We start from the raw sequence: 13,063 nt of genomic DNA on the forward strand, positions 1-13,063 counted from the left end.
GGTACCCCATTCAGTAGCGCATCACCTGACATTCAATATCTTATTAAAGAAGCATGAAAAGGATATTGGCCTTTCTTCAAAGTCGCAAGGTCATATATGGTTATACACACCCGAGATGGTGTGACATTGGTGTCTGTAGCATGCCGAGTTATAGAGCTATCAAGATTGTTGAAACAAATAATCAGACCTTTCAGGGTCACCTGGGAGGGGGGGGGGGGTCAAGGTCACTGGTCTATTTAGTTGCAATTTAGAAATTCTAAAATAATCAAAAAAAGTGTTGAGTAACCAACTATTATCAAGTGAACTTTGACAAGGACGAATATCCACATTGATGGTGGTGCTCCAACATGTTCTTTATTTTCTGCTCTTGCCGTATCCCAGACGCTTGTTTCATCACTCGACATACTTAATAATGACCCATGCTATATCTCATGTATCAGAGAGGAGACAATTACATTTGGCAAGACATGTAGTAAGTGTGTGTATCATTTATCTGCCCACTGACAACAGATGGTGCAAGTTGCCCTAGGACCTTATTGTAACTTGAACACAAAGAGACCAACAAGAAGTCACTTTTTGACTGTTGACATTTATTGCTTATTCTTCAGTTTTCATATTTCTCATCAGATTCTGTGTGAAGGTTCCTACATTTCATTGGTAGGATTAAGATTGGCTAGGTAGTGACCTGTCTTTGAGTTTTGTAATTCAGCATGTTTATAAATAATCACATATTCTGTTGATCATTGTTATACAGATTCAATGCACTTCAATGTGAAAAAAAAATATTGTGAATTATTCCTATATCTCCTCTATGAAGTAAATATTATAAACACTAAATGCGTATAACAAACATCATTTCATTTTTTCTAATGTACCTATACAAGACTTGATAGCAAACTTGTATCTTCAATGAAACAAGACCAATAGAATATCCAACACTTCCAACAATATAAACATCCTGAAATGTAATGCACATCTATCCAGTCACATCACACTAAAGAGAAGTCACAGCCAAAAACATGACACAAGGTCACAGGAAGTGAAAACCTTTGTCTCTTTTCAATTAATTGTTGACAATCAGACGCCCATCAGACTCTCCAGTGAGTATTTGTGCATATTAATATGGACATCTAAAACGGCACAGTAAAATGTGTGAGATACAAATTACATAAGTTTATCATCCTCTTCCATAACACACTAACATCACTTGTCCACATCTGGACTCTCTTTTGCTGGCTCTGGAAAGTCTGTGTTAAACTCTATAGCTTGACACTCCAGGCTTTTCAGGTTAACTACTACACACGTGCTGGTCTGACAAAACCTCGGGACACTGACCAGTAACACCTCCTGACCAGAAGGACCTGCAATGGACAAACCTTGAAATTACAATACAGTAACAGACAAACCTGGTGAACTACATCTGTTGGATCATTGTTAATCTTCAACATTTCTAAGTTTAATGAATTTAAATATATGATATTCAGATAGAACCTATGAAATACTTCTCTAACAAGGTTTTCAAATTAAAAGAGTTGCGTTGGTATTTAAGTGGTTCAACAATATCAACACATGTCAAAGATTTTGTCAAGATTTGGGCCGAAGGGAGGTAACTCTAACTATTGCAAATGATGTTCATGGCTTTCTGCATTTAGCAACAGGAGCATTACCTTTGTGACGTCTGCAGCCGTAGGATGACTGGTTACCAGCAAAATAAATATATGAGGACATTCTTCTAATATGAATGGGTCTTTTCCATAATATGGGTAGCAGCCTAAACAAATATACAAATAACATTTGGTCTCATTTGGTCAAGTAGATTCTATTATCAACATCAGAAAGTAGTATTCTAACGGCCCTTCGGGCCAGGTGAGCTAAAAATATAATCATATCGAAAATATGCAATAACTATTCTACAAAATATGAAGGACATGCTCTGAAAAACATAATATTATTTTTAGAACTGACGTGATAGTGTATTGTTCAATACATTACCTAGAGTATCAGGAGCTGTAGGGGCGAGATGTCCCCATCTTAAACATTTCTCCAGAATATCCACAGGATCACCATTGGTGCTGTATCTAATGATGTCGTGTAATGGCTGACCAGACGTACCAATAATGCTGAAATAGAAAGAACATTTCACATTTTAATAGCTTATATTTTACTGTAGTTAGATATACAACAACTAGACAGTATTGTTTCCATGTTGAACAAAACTGAAGCTCAAGAAAAACAATGTGATTTTAGTATCAAACATATCAAAATATGAAAAACAAAACACTAAAGGAAATTACAATCTCATACAGAATTTAAAATCATGACTTAGTGTGAATGCAAGGATACAGTGTAGGAAATGGAATGTAGATTTACAAGGTGGGACAGAGTGAAAGACAAGAGATACTTTTTTATTTACCTGACTCCATCCACAGTACAGTGATAGGGGTTGGTTGTCGTATGGAAGGTGGTATAACTGGACGCCTGAGGGAACATACACTTGTGTAATGGCTGCTGAGGAAGGATGTAGTTTGCGGGGTCAAACTCTCCAGACATTACATCAACATCTACACATGACTGAAAGTAAATAAATAATGGTTTAGTTCTATGGGAAGTGTTTCAAATATTGAAAATATTCAAAAAGAAGCATTATATACATTTATCACATTATCATTTCACAAAAAGCCATTTTGCTAATTTTCCTATATGACTTAACATCAGAATCACCTATTAATGAAACAAAAGTATGATTGTCAACATTGTTGGCATAAAGTCAGGGACCAATAAGGACATCTTGACATACATCTTATAATGTCAAATGTCAATGGGAAAATGATTTAAGATCCTTAGAAGTTTCACCTTTATAAATTTCTTGTCGTGATATCTTTCCATGATTTGAAACCAATGGACTTTGTCCAATATGAATTAGAAGCAGAAACTGCAGAAACAGATGAACTGGTACTAGTATATTATGTCTGCTTTCAAGCAAAGAGGACATACAATGAAGTCAGCGACTCAAGCACAATGACATCATAATACTTACTGTCAGCTGAGTAAATGTGTCATCCAGATTTCTAACTGAATTAATACTTCCTGCCACTGTCTTTGTCGTGAGATATTTAGCCTGAAACCACAATGACTTAGAAATTTGAACCACGAAAGGTAAGAATTCAGATGATAATGTAATAAATGTTACCTTAAATGTTTTGTTTTAAATAGAATATTGACATTTTCATTAACAAAGAATTTTAGTAATTCTAGTAAAAAGGCATTGATTGGTATACGAAACATTTTTTAATATGTGATGTAACATTTACACTTTACTTTGTACTAGTTTCTATTGTATGGGTGTAATGGAATCAAAACAACAAAGATTAAACATATAAAACTTTACTAGTCTGAAAACATGATAAACACAACATCAACAGAATGTTTGTATGATGAATCTCTATCCTACACTATTATAAACCATTGTGATCCTACACCATTATAAACCATTGTGATCCTACACCATTATAAACCATTGTGATCCTACACCAATATAAACCATTGTGATCCTACACCATTATAAACCATTGTGATCATACACTATTATAAACCATTGTGATCCTACACCATTATACAGGGCTCGACATTAACCATTGCCCGACTGCCCGGGGCAGGTCAGACCTCCTGTCGGGCAGGTCAGTTACGTCTGTGACTTGCCCGACTGGGCAGGTGGATAATTTAGTGCCATTGATACTTGTTTAGGCTGATGTAGAGTTGATATCACAGTCCTTAAGATACATTTACGGGTCATGCAACAAAATCTTAGCTATGAAGCTGTCTACACAGATTTATCGGTATAATTAGTCATGGTCAAACAGATGTTTGTACACCCATGTAGTATACACGATGTGATAATTCAAGCGCTTTGATGACACAGTCATAATGTAATTTGACAGAAAGCATGGCATAGAGCTTCGAGATTGATAACAAATAGTAGGCCTAGCTCAAAAGCAATAGTATTGCAATAGTGGAAATCAAAAGTTTATCATTATATGCAAGAATCAAGATTAATTATACATGACCAGCTTTGGACTGAAAATCAAGAAATTTATAAGTTCTGTTCGCCATGCCGGCTATTCACAACCTAGTCTGCTCAAATCGATCTTTTCCTATCGGTATTTCACAGTTAAGAAGAAGATACATCAAAGCAGATTTGAAGTGACAGTGGATTTATTAGGTCTGGAAGGTTCCTGATAATTATCACTTGCCCGACTGGTCAGTAGCTAGGAACAATTTATTAGGACAGGACATATTTTGTTATATTTACTACAGTGAATTATCAATTCTTCAATATGCTCATAGAACACAAAAATTAAGAAAATCAAAAGGAATCATAAATTAATCATAAAAATAGAGAAATTGTATCATTTTTCATTAAATTTTATTGGGCAAGTCAAATTTCCAGTCGGGCAGGTAGGTTTTTGTAGTCACCTGCCCGACAGGGCAAGTCCTTAAAAAACTTAATGTCGAGCCCTGTTATAAACCATTGATCCTACACCATTATAAACCATTGTGATCCTACACCATTATAAACCATTGTGATCCTACACCATTATAAACCATTGTGATCCTACACTATTATAAACCATTGTGATCCTACACCATTATAAACCATTGTGATCCTACACCATTATAAACCATTGTGATCCTACACTATTATAAACCATTGTGATCCTACACCATTATAAACCATTGTGATCCTACACCATTATAAACCATTGTGATCCTACACTATTATAAACCATTGTGATCCTACACCATTATAAACCATTGTGATCCTACACTATTATAAACCATTGTGATCCTACACCATTATAAACCATTGTGATCCTACACTATTGTAAACCATTGTGATCCTACACCATTATAAACCATTGTGATCCTACACCATTATTAACCATTGTGACGTGTGTATCTACCTGATTTATGCTTTCCTTGTCTTGTGTGTCCTGACTGAGGGAGTTGCCGGCCACAATCACTCTAACAATATTTGCAGAATCTTCTTGTTGACCAGCGTCTCCAACCTGTCCAGTTACAAGGTCAACAAACAGCTGGAGCGGAAATGTCTTCTCCTTACTCCCACCAGCCTCTATGCCAGAGATGAAGGCAATATACCTGTACAGAAATCATTGCTACAAATAAGCCAGGTTTAATAATTAAAAAGATATAGATATTTAAAATGCCTACCTAGTGTGTTGAGTACCGTGACATTTGAACAAATATTGTGCATGCATCTTTTTATTTAAGAATCTGTTCAAAAGCATTAACAATAAAGCTCTGCTGCCGACAACTTTAAGAGTCAGGATATATGACTAAATACTGTGGAGAAGTCTACTGCATAGAACAACGTCATAGGGAACAATATTACTGACACTAACATCATGATTCACAATTCAATGTTTGTTCCTAAGAATGGTTTCAGTTCTATGGATTAGTATGAAGCTGCACAGACTTTCTATAAAATATCTTACTTGTCCTGTTCTAATACAGGTCGTGGGACCTGAGCTGGCAGCTCCTGGAAGCAATAATCTTCAATATAGAACTTTCCTTGGTCATTTTCTGGCTCTATACCATACACTGCTATAATAGCTCCTAAAAATTTAAAATAAGATTTATATCATAGCAATATTACTTCATTTTCAATATAGCAATTGACAATTAATACAGATAATTTCATCATTCATTTACCAACTTCAAGGTTATTTGACATATAAATACAAAATTCTAATTTCCATCAAAATAATTCATGATACAATCAATATTGCATAGTTCATAACCAAAATTTACATGCATACATATACAGGTAGGTTAAAGTTGTGTCAGGTATCAACAATAAAGAAATAAGATTTGGAATCATGTTTAAAACTAATCTGAATCCTTGAATTAAATGTTCTTCCTTCATTTACAGCTTCTTATTTTATTCAGGCGTCAAATGTATTATGTTATATAAAAGAATCTTCATTTACATGTTTGGAGGAAAGCCAGAGTACCCAGGGAAAAAAAATAGTGACCAGTGGTCAGTACCTGGCAATTGCCCCACATGGGATTAAAACTTGTAACCTAAGAGGTTGAGGTCTTGTGTTAATGTCGGGACTACAGTAGCCCAGATTTTTTCCAATGCCTAACATCCTTTTAACATCTATGTAGTTCATCTTCCAGTATCATTTTCTGTGTCATCTCAACACGGCTTCTTTAACCATTGGATCAAATTGTCCATAGCACCATATTCATTCATTTATCATACAGCATTATTAGAATCACATTAACCTAGACTATAGAAACCATTCTGTGTCACTCACAATGTGAATCCCGAAACGTTGGCTTCTTACTGGTTGGGGTTCACCATCAAATTGTGCTGTTAAAAATTGAAAAAAAAAATCTGCAGCCTCTGGAATGCCAGAGATGAAGGCAATATACCTGTACAGAAATCATTGCTACAAATAAGCCAGGTTTAATAATTAAAAAGATATAGATATTTAAAATGCCTACCTAGTGTGTTGAGTACCGTGACATTTGAACAAATATTGTGCATGCATCTTTTTATTTAAGAATCTGTTCAAAAGCATTAACAATAAAGCTCTGCTGCCGACAACTTTAAGAGTCAGGATATATGACTAAATACTGTGGAGAAGTCTACTGCATAGAACAACGTCATAGGGAACAATATTACTGACACTAACATCATGATTCACAATTCAATGTTTGTTCCTAAGAATGGTTTCAGTTCTATGGATTAGTATGAAGCTGCACAGACTTTCTATAAAATATCTTACTTGTCCTGTTCTAATACAGGTCGTGGGACCTGAGCTGGCAGCTCCTGGAAGCAATAATCTTCAATATAGAACTTTCCTTGGTCATTTTCTGGCTCTATACCATACACTGCTATAATAGCTCCTAAAAATTTAAAATAAGATTTATATCATAGCAATATTACTTCATTTTCAATATAGCAATTGACAATTAATACAGATAATTTCATCATTCATTTACCAACTTCAAGGTTATTTGACATATAAATACAAAATTCTAATTTCCATCAAAATAATTCATGATACAATCAATATTGCATAGTTCATAACCAAAATTTACATGCATACATATACAGGTAGGTTAAAGTTGTGTCAGGTATCAACAATAAAGAAATAAGATTTGGAATCATGTTTAAAACTAATCTGAATCCTTGAATTAAATGTTCTTCCTTCATTTACAGCTTCTTATTTTATTCAGGCGTCAAATGTATTATGTTATATAAAAGAATTCATTTATTTAACATCCTTTTAACATCTAGGGTCATTTAAGAACATGTTGGTGGAGGAAAGCCAGAGTACCCAGGGAAAAAAAATAGTGACCAGTGGTCAGTACCTGGCAATTGCCCCACATGGGATTAAAACTTGTAACCAAGAGGTTGAGGTCTTGTGGTAATGTCGGGACTACAGTAGCCCCAGATTTTTTCCACTTGCCTGTAACAGAGGTTGGTGTATCCAGTTTACCACGTAAGATTATTCTCTGTAGTTCATCTTCCAGTATCAGTTTATCTGTGTCACTCACAAACCGGCTTCTTACTGGTTGGGGCATCAAATTGTGCTGTTAAAAATTAAAAACTGTTGGTAATTTTATGCGCGTGAAGTCATAAAGTTTACCTTGGATATTAGAATCCACATTGACCTGTACTTAGATGAACATTAACTATGACATTTCAATATCATAAATGTGACGAATGTTGTTTGATATCATACAGCTATTTTGTTTGATAAATTATAGACAAGTCACATGGAGTTAACGTTCTCAAATTTATATAAGACTTAACGTTCTTGCATGCATTGTACATTACATCACAAATGAAACTTGACCACAGTTTGTATACTTTAGCAGATAATTTTATTGGTATTGTGTCCTGATGAAGCCCAAATCTACTCCCTGAATAAACCTCAAATATCTGCCTCTTCTTTGTTGAGATTGTCTCTTCTCTCAATCATTTGTATCATTTTCTTGCATTTTGGTATATTCATATTTGCCAATTATGGATATTAGCATTCACATTATTTGTCTAAAACACTAATTGAAACTAAATTTGAACCTTAGTGCTGGAATGAATCCATCCACACAGTGTATGAACGAAAGTGTATAGTATAATCATTAGTTGCTTTTTGTATCGTCATTTGTGAGTATCAAAACGGGATGAATGAAAACAGGCATGGTGTACAGGTCGGTAAAACACCAAATATCGGCATTATTCATAACTACAAATATGTCTTCATAACATGTATATAATGTCTTCATAACATGTATATAAACAAATTCATGAACATGATTTTGAAAATAATACATCGACTACACAAGTGTCCTCGCAAGCAACTATACATCGCCAGTTCAAAACAATGCAAGTGACTATACAATTTTAACCGATCATCCTACAACTTCAAAATATGATTAAGTAAAAGATATTGTGTCCATAAAGATGTATTTATGTGTTTTATATTGTTGGATTCATTTATAGACCTGTGATGGTGCTAGAAATAATGAAAGACAGACAGAATACCTTAAAATAGTGCAAAATATTAGGCGGGTGTGTCAATTCTTAATGCTGGTTAACCCTCAACACTTCATTAGTCACTGTTTGTTCAAATTTCTATCCATAATGCCGTTTATAACCGAAGATAACAACAAAAACGTATAGAACGAATAAAATTGGCAAAATTTATCCATGATCGATTGTTTCATTTGTCTTAACAAGTGACTGAGTACCGCTATACAGACTCGCAACTACGAAATTTAAAAAATACTATACACTTCCGTTCATACACTGTGATCCATACCTCTTCACTTATTTCCTTTAAAATACTGGGTTGTAGCTCCATATGTTTGAACAACGTTCCAATAATTACACATTTCTCGTCACTCTGCAGCTCATGAAGTTTCTTAATATTTACATCTTTTCCTGTTAAAAAGGATTAAATATAAGATGAAATTTTAATGCAATTTTGTAGATAATCTTTACCAAACTTTCAATAACCAAGCTTCAGTTATTTGTATGCAACGAATGCCCATGGAATAAAGTCCAGTATACTGAAGCCTTTTTTGAAGATATCAAATTAAAGATGCTCCACTGCCGACAATACATAAAAGATATCATCATTTAAACAATTATTGCAGACACCGTGAAAGTTATGGCCAGTTATTCGGACGGGCAAGGACTGTGATTAAGCTGGACTGAACAAAATATTGCTGGACCTAATAAACATTAATGTGAATTTTTGAAGTAAACATATATGTAACTTTCTGCTATATTACTGGTAGTATCCAAGAAGCTGTTTTCATGATTATCTTATGCAGTTTGCGTTTTTTGCCAGGTTCGGCACCTGCAAAATACTTCAGAGACACCATTTCTACCGACTTCCGTAGCTGCGATTACTTAGCTCTGAACGACGGACAGAAGATTTCTGACCTGTAGTTGTCGTCAGAGCTACGATTCCGTCCCATTGACAGTAGTGTTGCAAAACATTCTGCATGAAAATCTTACATTTCCTGTGTGTCATGTAGGGGCACTTTTATAATAAAATTCAACAAGAGGCCCAGAGGGCCTGTATCGCTCACCTGGCTTTTTGTTAGTAATTATCACAAGACTCTGACAATTAGAAAAATAAGCAAAATTGACTCCCAAAGTTTAATTTTGAATCACAACCATACAATGATGCTATTGATACCATACAAATATGCTATCCAATACATAGGTTCAGAGACAAAGTAATTTATATGAAAATAGTAGCCTAATTGACCTTTTTGACCTCGCATCTATTGCCGTTTAAGGCCCCGGGGGTCAGCCCTATCATTTGTACAATTTGCATTATAAGTGCTCTTCCATTCTTAGTTGCAGAGAAGAAGTCGTTTATATGGAATTAGCCAAATTGACCCCTTTTGACCCCACCCTTCAGGCCCCCGGGGGGTCAGCCCCATCATTTGCAAAATTTTGAATCCAAACCCTATAAGGATGTAACCATTGCATTATGAGCGCAATCCCATGTTAAGTTGCAGAGAAAAAGTCATTTATATGGACATTGACCACTTTTGACCCTGCCCCTCAGGCCCCCGGGGGTCAGCCCTATCATTTGCTCAATTTGGAATCCCCAGCCTACAAGAATGCTACCATTGCATTATGGGTGCTATACCATGCTGAGTTGCAGAGAAGAAGTCATTTATATGGAAATAGCCAAAATGACCCCTTTTGACCCCGCCCCTTAGGCCCCCGGGGGGTCAGCCCTATCATTTGCACAATTTTGAATCCCCACACTATGAGGATGCTACCATTGCATTATGGGTGCTATACCATGCTTAGTTTCAGAGAAGAAGTCATTTATATGGAAATAGCCAAATTGACCCCATTTGACCCCGTCCCTCAGGCCCCCGGGGGGTCAGCCCCATCATTTGTACAATTTTGAATCCCCACCCTATAAGGATGCTACCATTGCATTATGGGTGCTATCCCATACTTGGTTTCAGAAAAGAAGTCGTTTATATGGAAATAGCCAAATTGACCCCTTTTGGCCCCGCCCCTCAGGCCCCCGGGGGGTCAGCCCCATCATTTGTACAATTTTCGAGTTAGTAGCCCATAAGGATGCTACAGTCAAATTTTGTTTGAATCCGACCCGGCGGTTTATGGAGAAGAAGTCGATTGTTGACGGACGTCGGACGCCGGACGATTGCGGTATGCCCATAAGCTCACCTCGGTCCTTTGGACCAGGTGAGCTAACAATATATCAAACATTTTTAACATAAAATAAGTCTTTATTTACTCACCTCCACGTGTAATTTATGTTTTTAAGCATTTTTTAATGTCTCACATTTCCAACATGGCTCACTTGGCCGCCATGATGCTTCTAATTAGAAAGTCTCCTGCTCCAAATATGGCAGCTAGTACCATATATGGAATGACTTACAATTTTTCACTATGAAAGAAATATAATGTCACAAAGTTTTTAACATGAAATTTAAATCATTCGTTTTCGCTAAATTCTGTATAATACTTACATTTGTTCAGTTTCACTTTGTAAATATTCTTAGTTTGTTGGCTTTTTTTAAACTTTAAAACATATTTTACCTGTTGAGTGTTTCATTTCGTCACGGTTTCTTGTAAATCAAACATGGCTGCGTATTTGAACAGAATTATATGTGTGTTGTGTTTGCCTTGCATTTTACCACTAATAGTTGATGAAACATTATAATCGAAAGGTTTGTGAAGTGAATATAGATCATTATTGTCAGAACAATACAGGTTACATAAGGATATTATCCGAAAAATATACTTTTATCAGTCTCAAAGTGCCCGGTGTGAATCACATGATTATTCGTTATACCGACTTCCAGTTCTCAATAATTGCCGGACGGTCGGTCCAGAACTGGGATTTTAAAATCAATAAAAATTCATAAATTTCTGTTATTAGTTTAACGATAATATAAGATAAGATACTGTTTATTAGTTTAAACAATATTTATTCAATATATACATACATATACATACAGTCAGCTAGGATTGGAAAACAAGCTAAAAGCTTCTGATATCATTAATCCCTCTATACTCTGTTATTGGTGTTTATTGGTGTTTAACGTGTACATCTAATTAAATTAACACCAAAAAAAAAATATACAATAATTAATTTTGTTTTTAGTGCATGCATAATCAGGACTTCATTCCATTATAATAGTATATTGTAGTATAATCAATGTCCAGACTTATAGTGTAGTGGAATTATTATAATTTGTGTCGATCATCAGCTTCCAGGTAAGCGGTAGCTCAATCAGTAGAGGCAGAGGTCCCAGGTTTGAGCCAGATATGACAGCTACATTTTCTTTTCTCAAAGGCTTGTTACAAATAGTACTACACACATATACATTAATTAGGAACCTTAGCAACCAATATCACCATTACACACAACAAAAAATGTCATTATGCCACCCGGACACCACCCAGGCAGAGTTAGCAGCATTCATCATTTTACATTCACGTTGACTTTGTGGTCATTTTTTGTTTAAAACAAACACATACTGCAATAGCGTGTGACTATACCGTTTGTAGAAAACGATAATGACCAAACTAGACTATAAATATTACCCCATTTATTTCTCGCTGCCTTCTCCAGCTTCCCTCTCATTGTCCATAATCTCTCTGCATACAAATGTGCATATTGTCGAACGAAGTTTTTGTCTTTCAAGATAAACCTTTCAGATTTGTCTTCGTAATGACTGTCAGTCCGTTGGAATTCTACATCTCCATTATTCTGGTTAGGTTTGTGTAGGAAACCACCAACATGTTCTGGTTTCGGTGCTGACGAATAATACATAATGTTATAATCACAAGCCAGTCAATACATATCCCACTTCCCGCGAAAAGGTAATGGTTCAGCACTTCCGTTAAGGGAAATTACTCTCATCGTACGATTTCTACTTTCGTTTTTGTTGTCGACTTTTGCCAACGGACCAGTGCATCATTAGACGTAGTCAGGATACATGCCATGCACATTTCTTCATCAAATCATTTGTTATTTTTTCACTTTAATTCAAAATGTATACATTGAATGACAGTACTGTAGCGTTGTGTGACTTTTCTGTCAGTGGAAAAAAAAAACCTTCGCTAAATGCCTAGTTGAATAAATATGGAACGCTTCAGGAATTTGCGTGTCATCTTTGCGCAATAAATGTGTGTTGATTCGGTATATTTTATGAAATGATTCTAAAGAAGATTTAAGTAGATTTAATGCCATTGGACAAACTTCAAGACAAGTTTCATCAAATCTCAAATTAAATGAACATAAAATTTAGATTGCTAAATTATAATTTCTATCACATATATTTTGATTTTTTTTTTTTTTTTTTTTTTGCAATTTCGTCATGTCATCATAAATTAAATTCTGATGTAATCTCAAATTTATTGTTCATATCGTTATATCATGGTGGTGATTACTATTATTAATATCTTTTCTATTTATTTATATTTTGCAGCACATGTACAGTCATTAAGAAATTGTAT

The 13,063-nt window shown here is 35.1% G+C and overlaps 1 protein-coding gene across 1 annotated transcript; it reads right to left on the minus strand.

Annotated features, from left to right (window-relative positions):
• Positions 1-569: 569 nt before the first annotated feature.
• On the minus strand, positions 570-12,449 carry LOC138322973 (DNA polymerase delta subunit 2-like). The gene is given in 11 exon segments (XM_069267254.1): positions 570-1,361; positions 1,668-1,716; positions 1,719-1,771; positions 1,993-2,120; positions 2,414-2,571; positions 3,038-3,118; positions 4,962-5,157; positions 6,816-6,936; positions 7,503-7,626; positions 8,859-8,980; positions 12,149-12,449. Coding segments are annotated over 11 exon segments (1,419 nt in total). The 5' UTR covers positions 12,378-12,449; the 3' UTR covers positions 570-1,203.
• Between the last annotated feature and the right edge of the window lie 614 nt (positions 12,450-13,063).

Source organism: Argopecten irradians, chromosome 5 (assembly GCF_041381155.1).
Source record: "Argopecten irradians isolate NY chromosome 5, Ai_NY, whole genome shotgun sequence".
Lineage (NCBI taxonomy): Eukaryota > Metazoa > Mollusca > Bivalvia > Pectinida > Pectinidae > Argopecten > Argopecten irradians.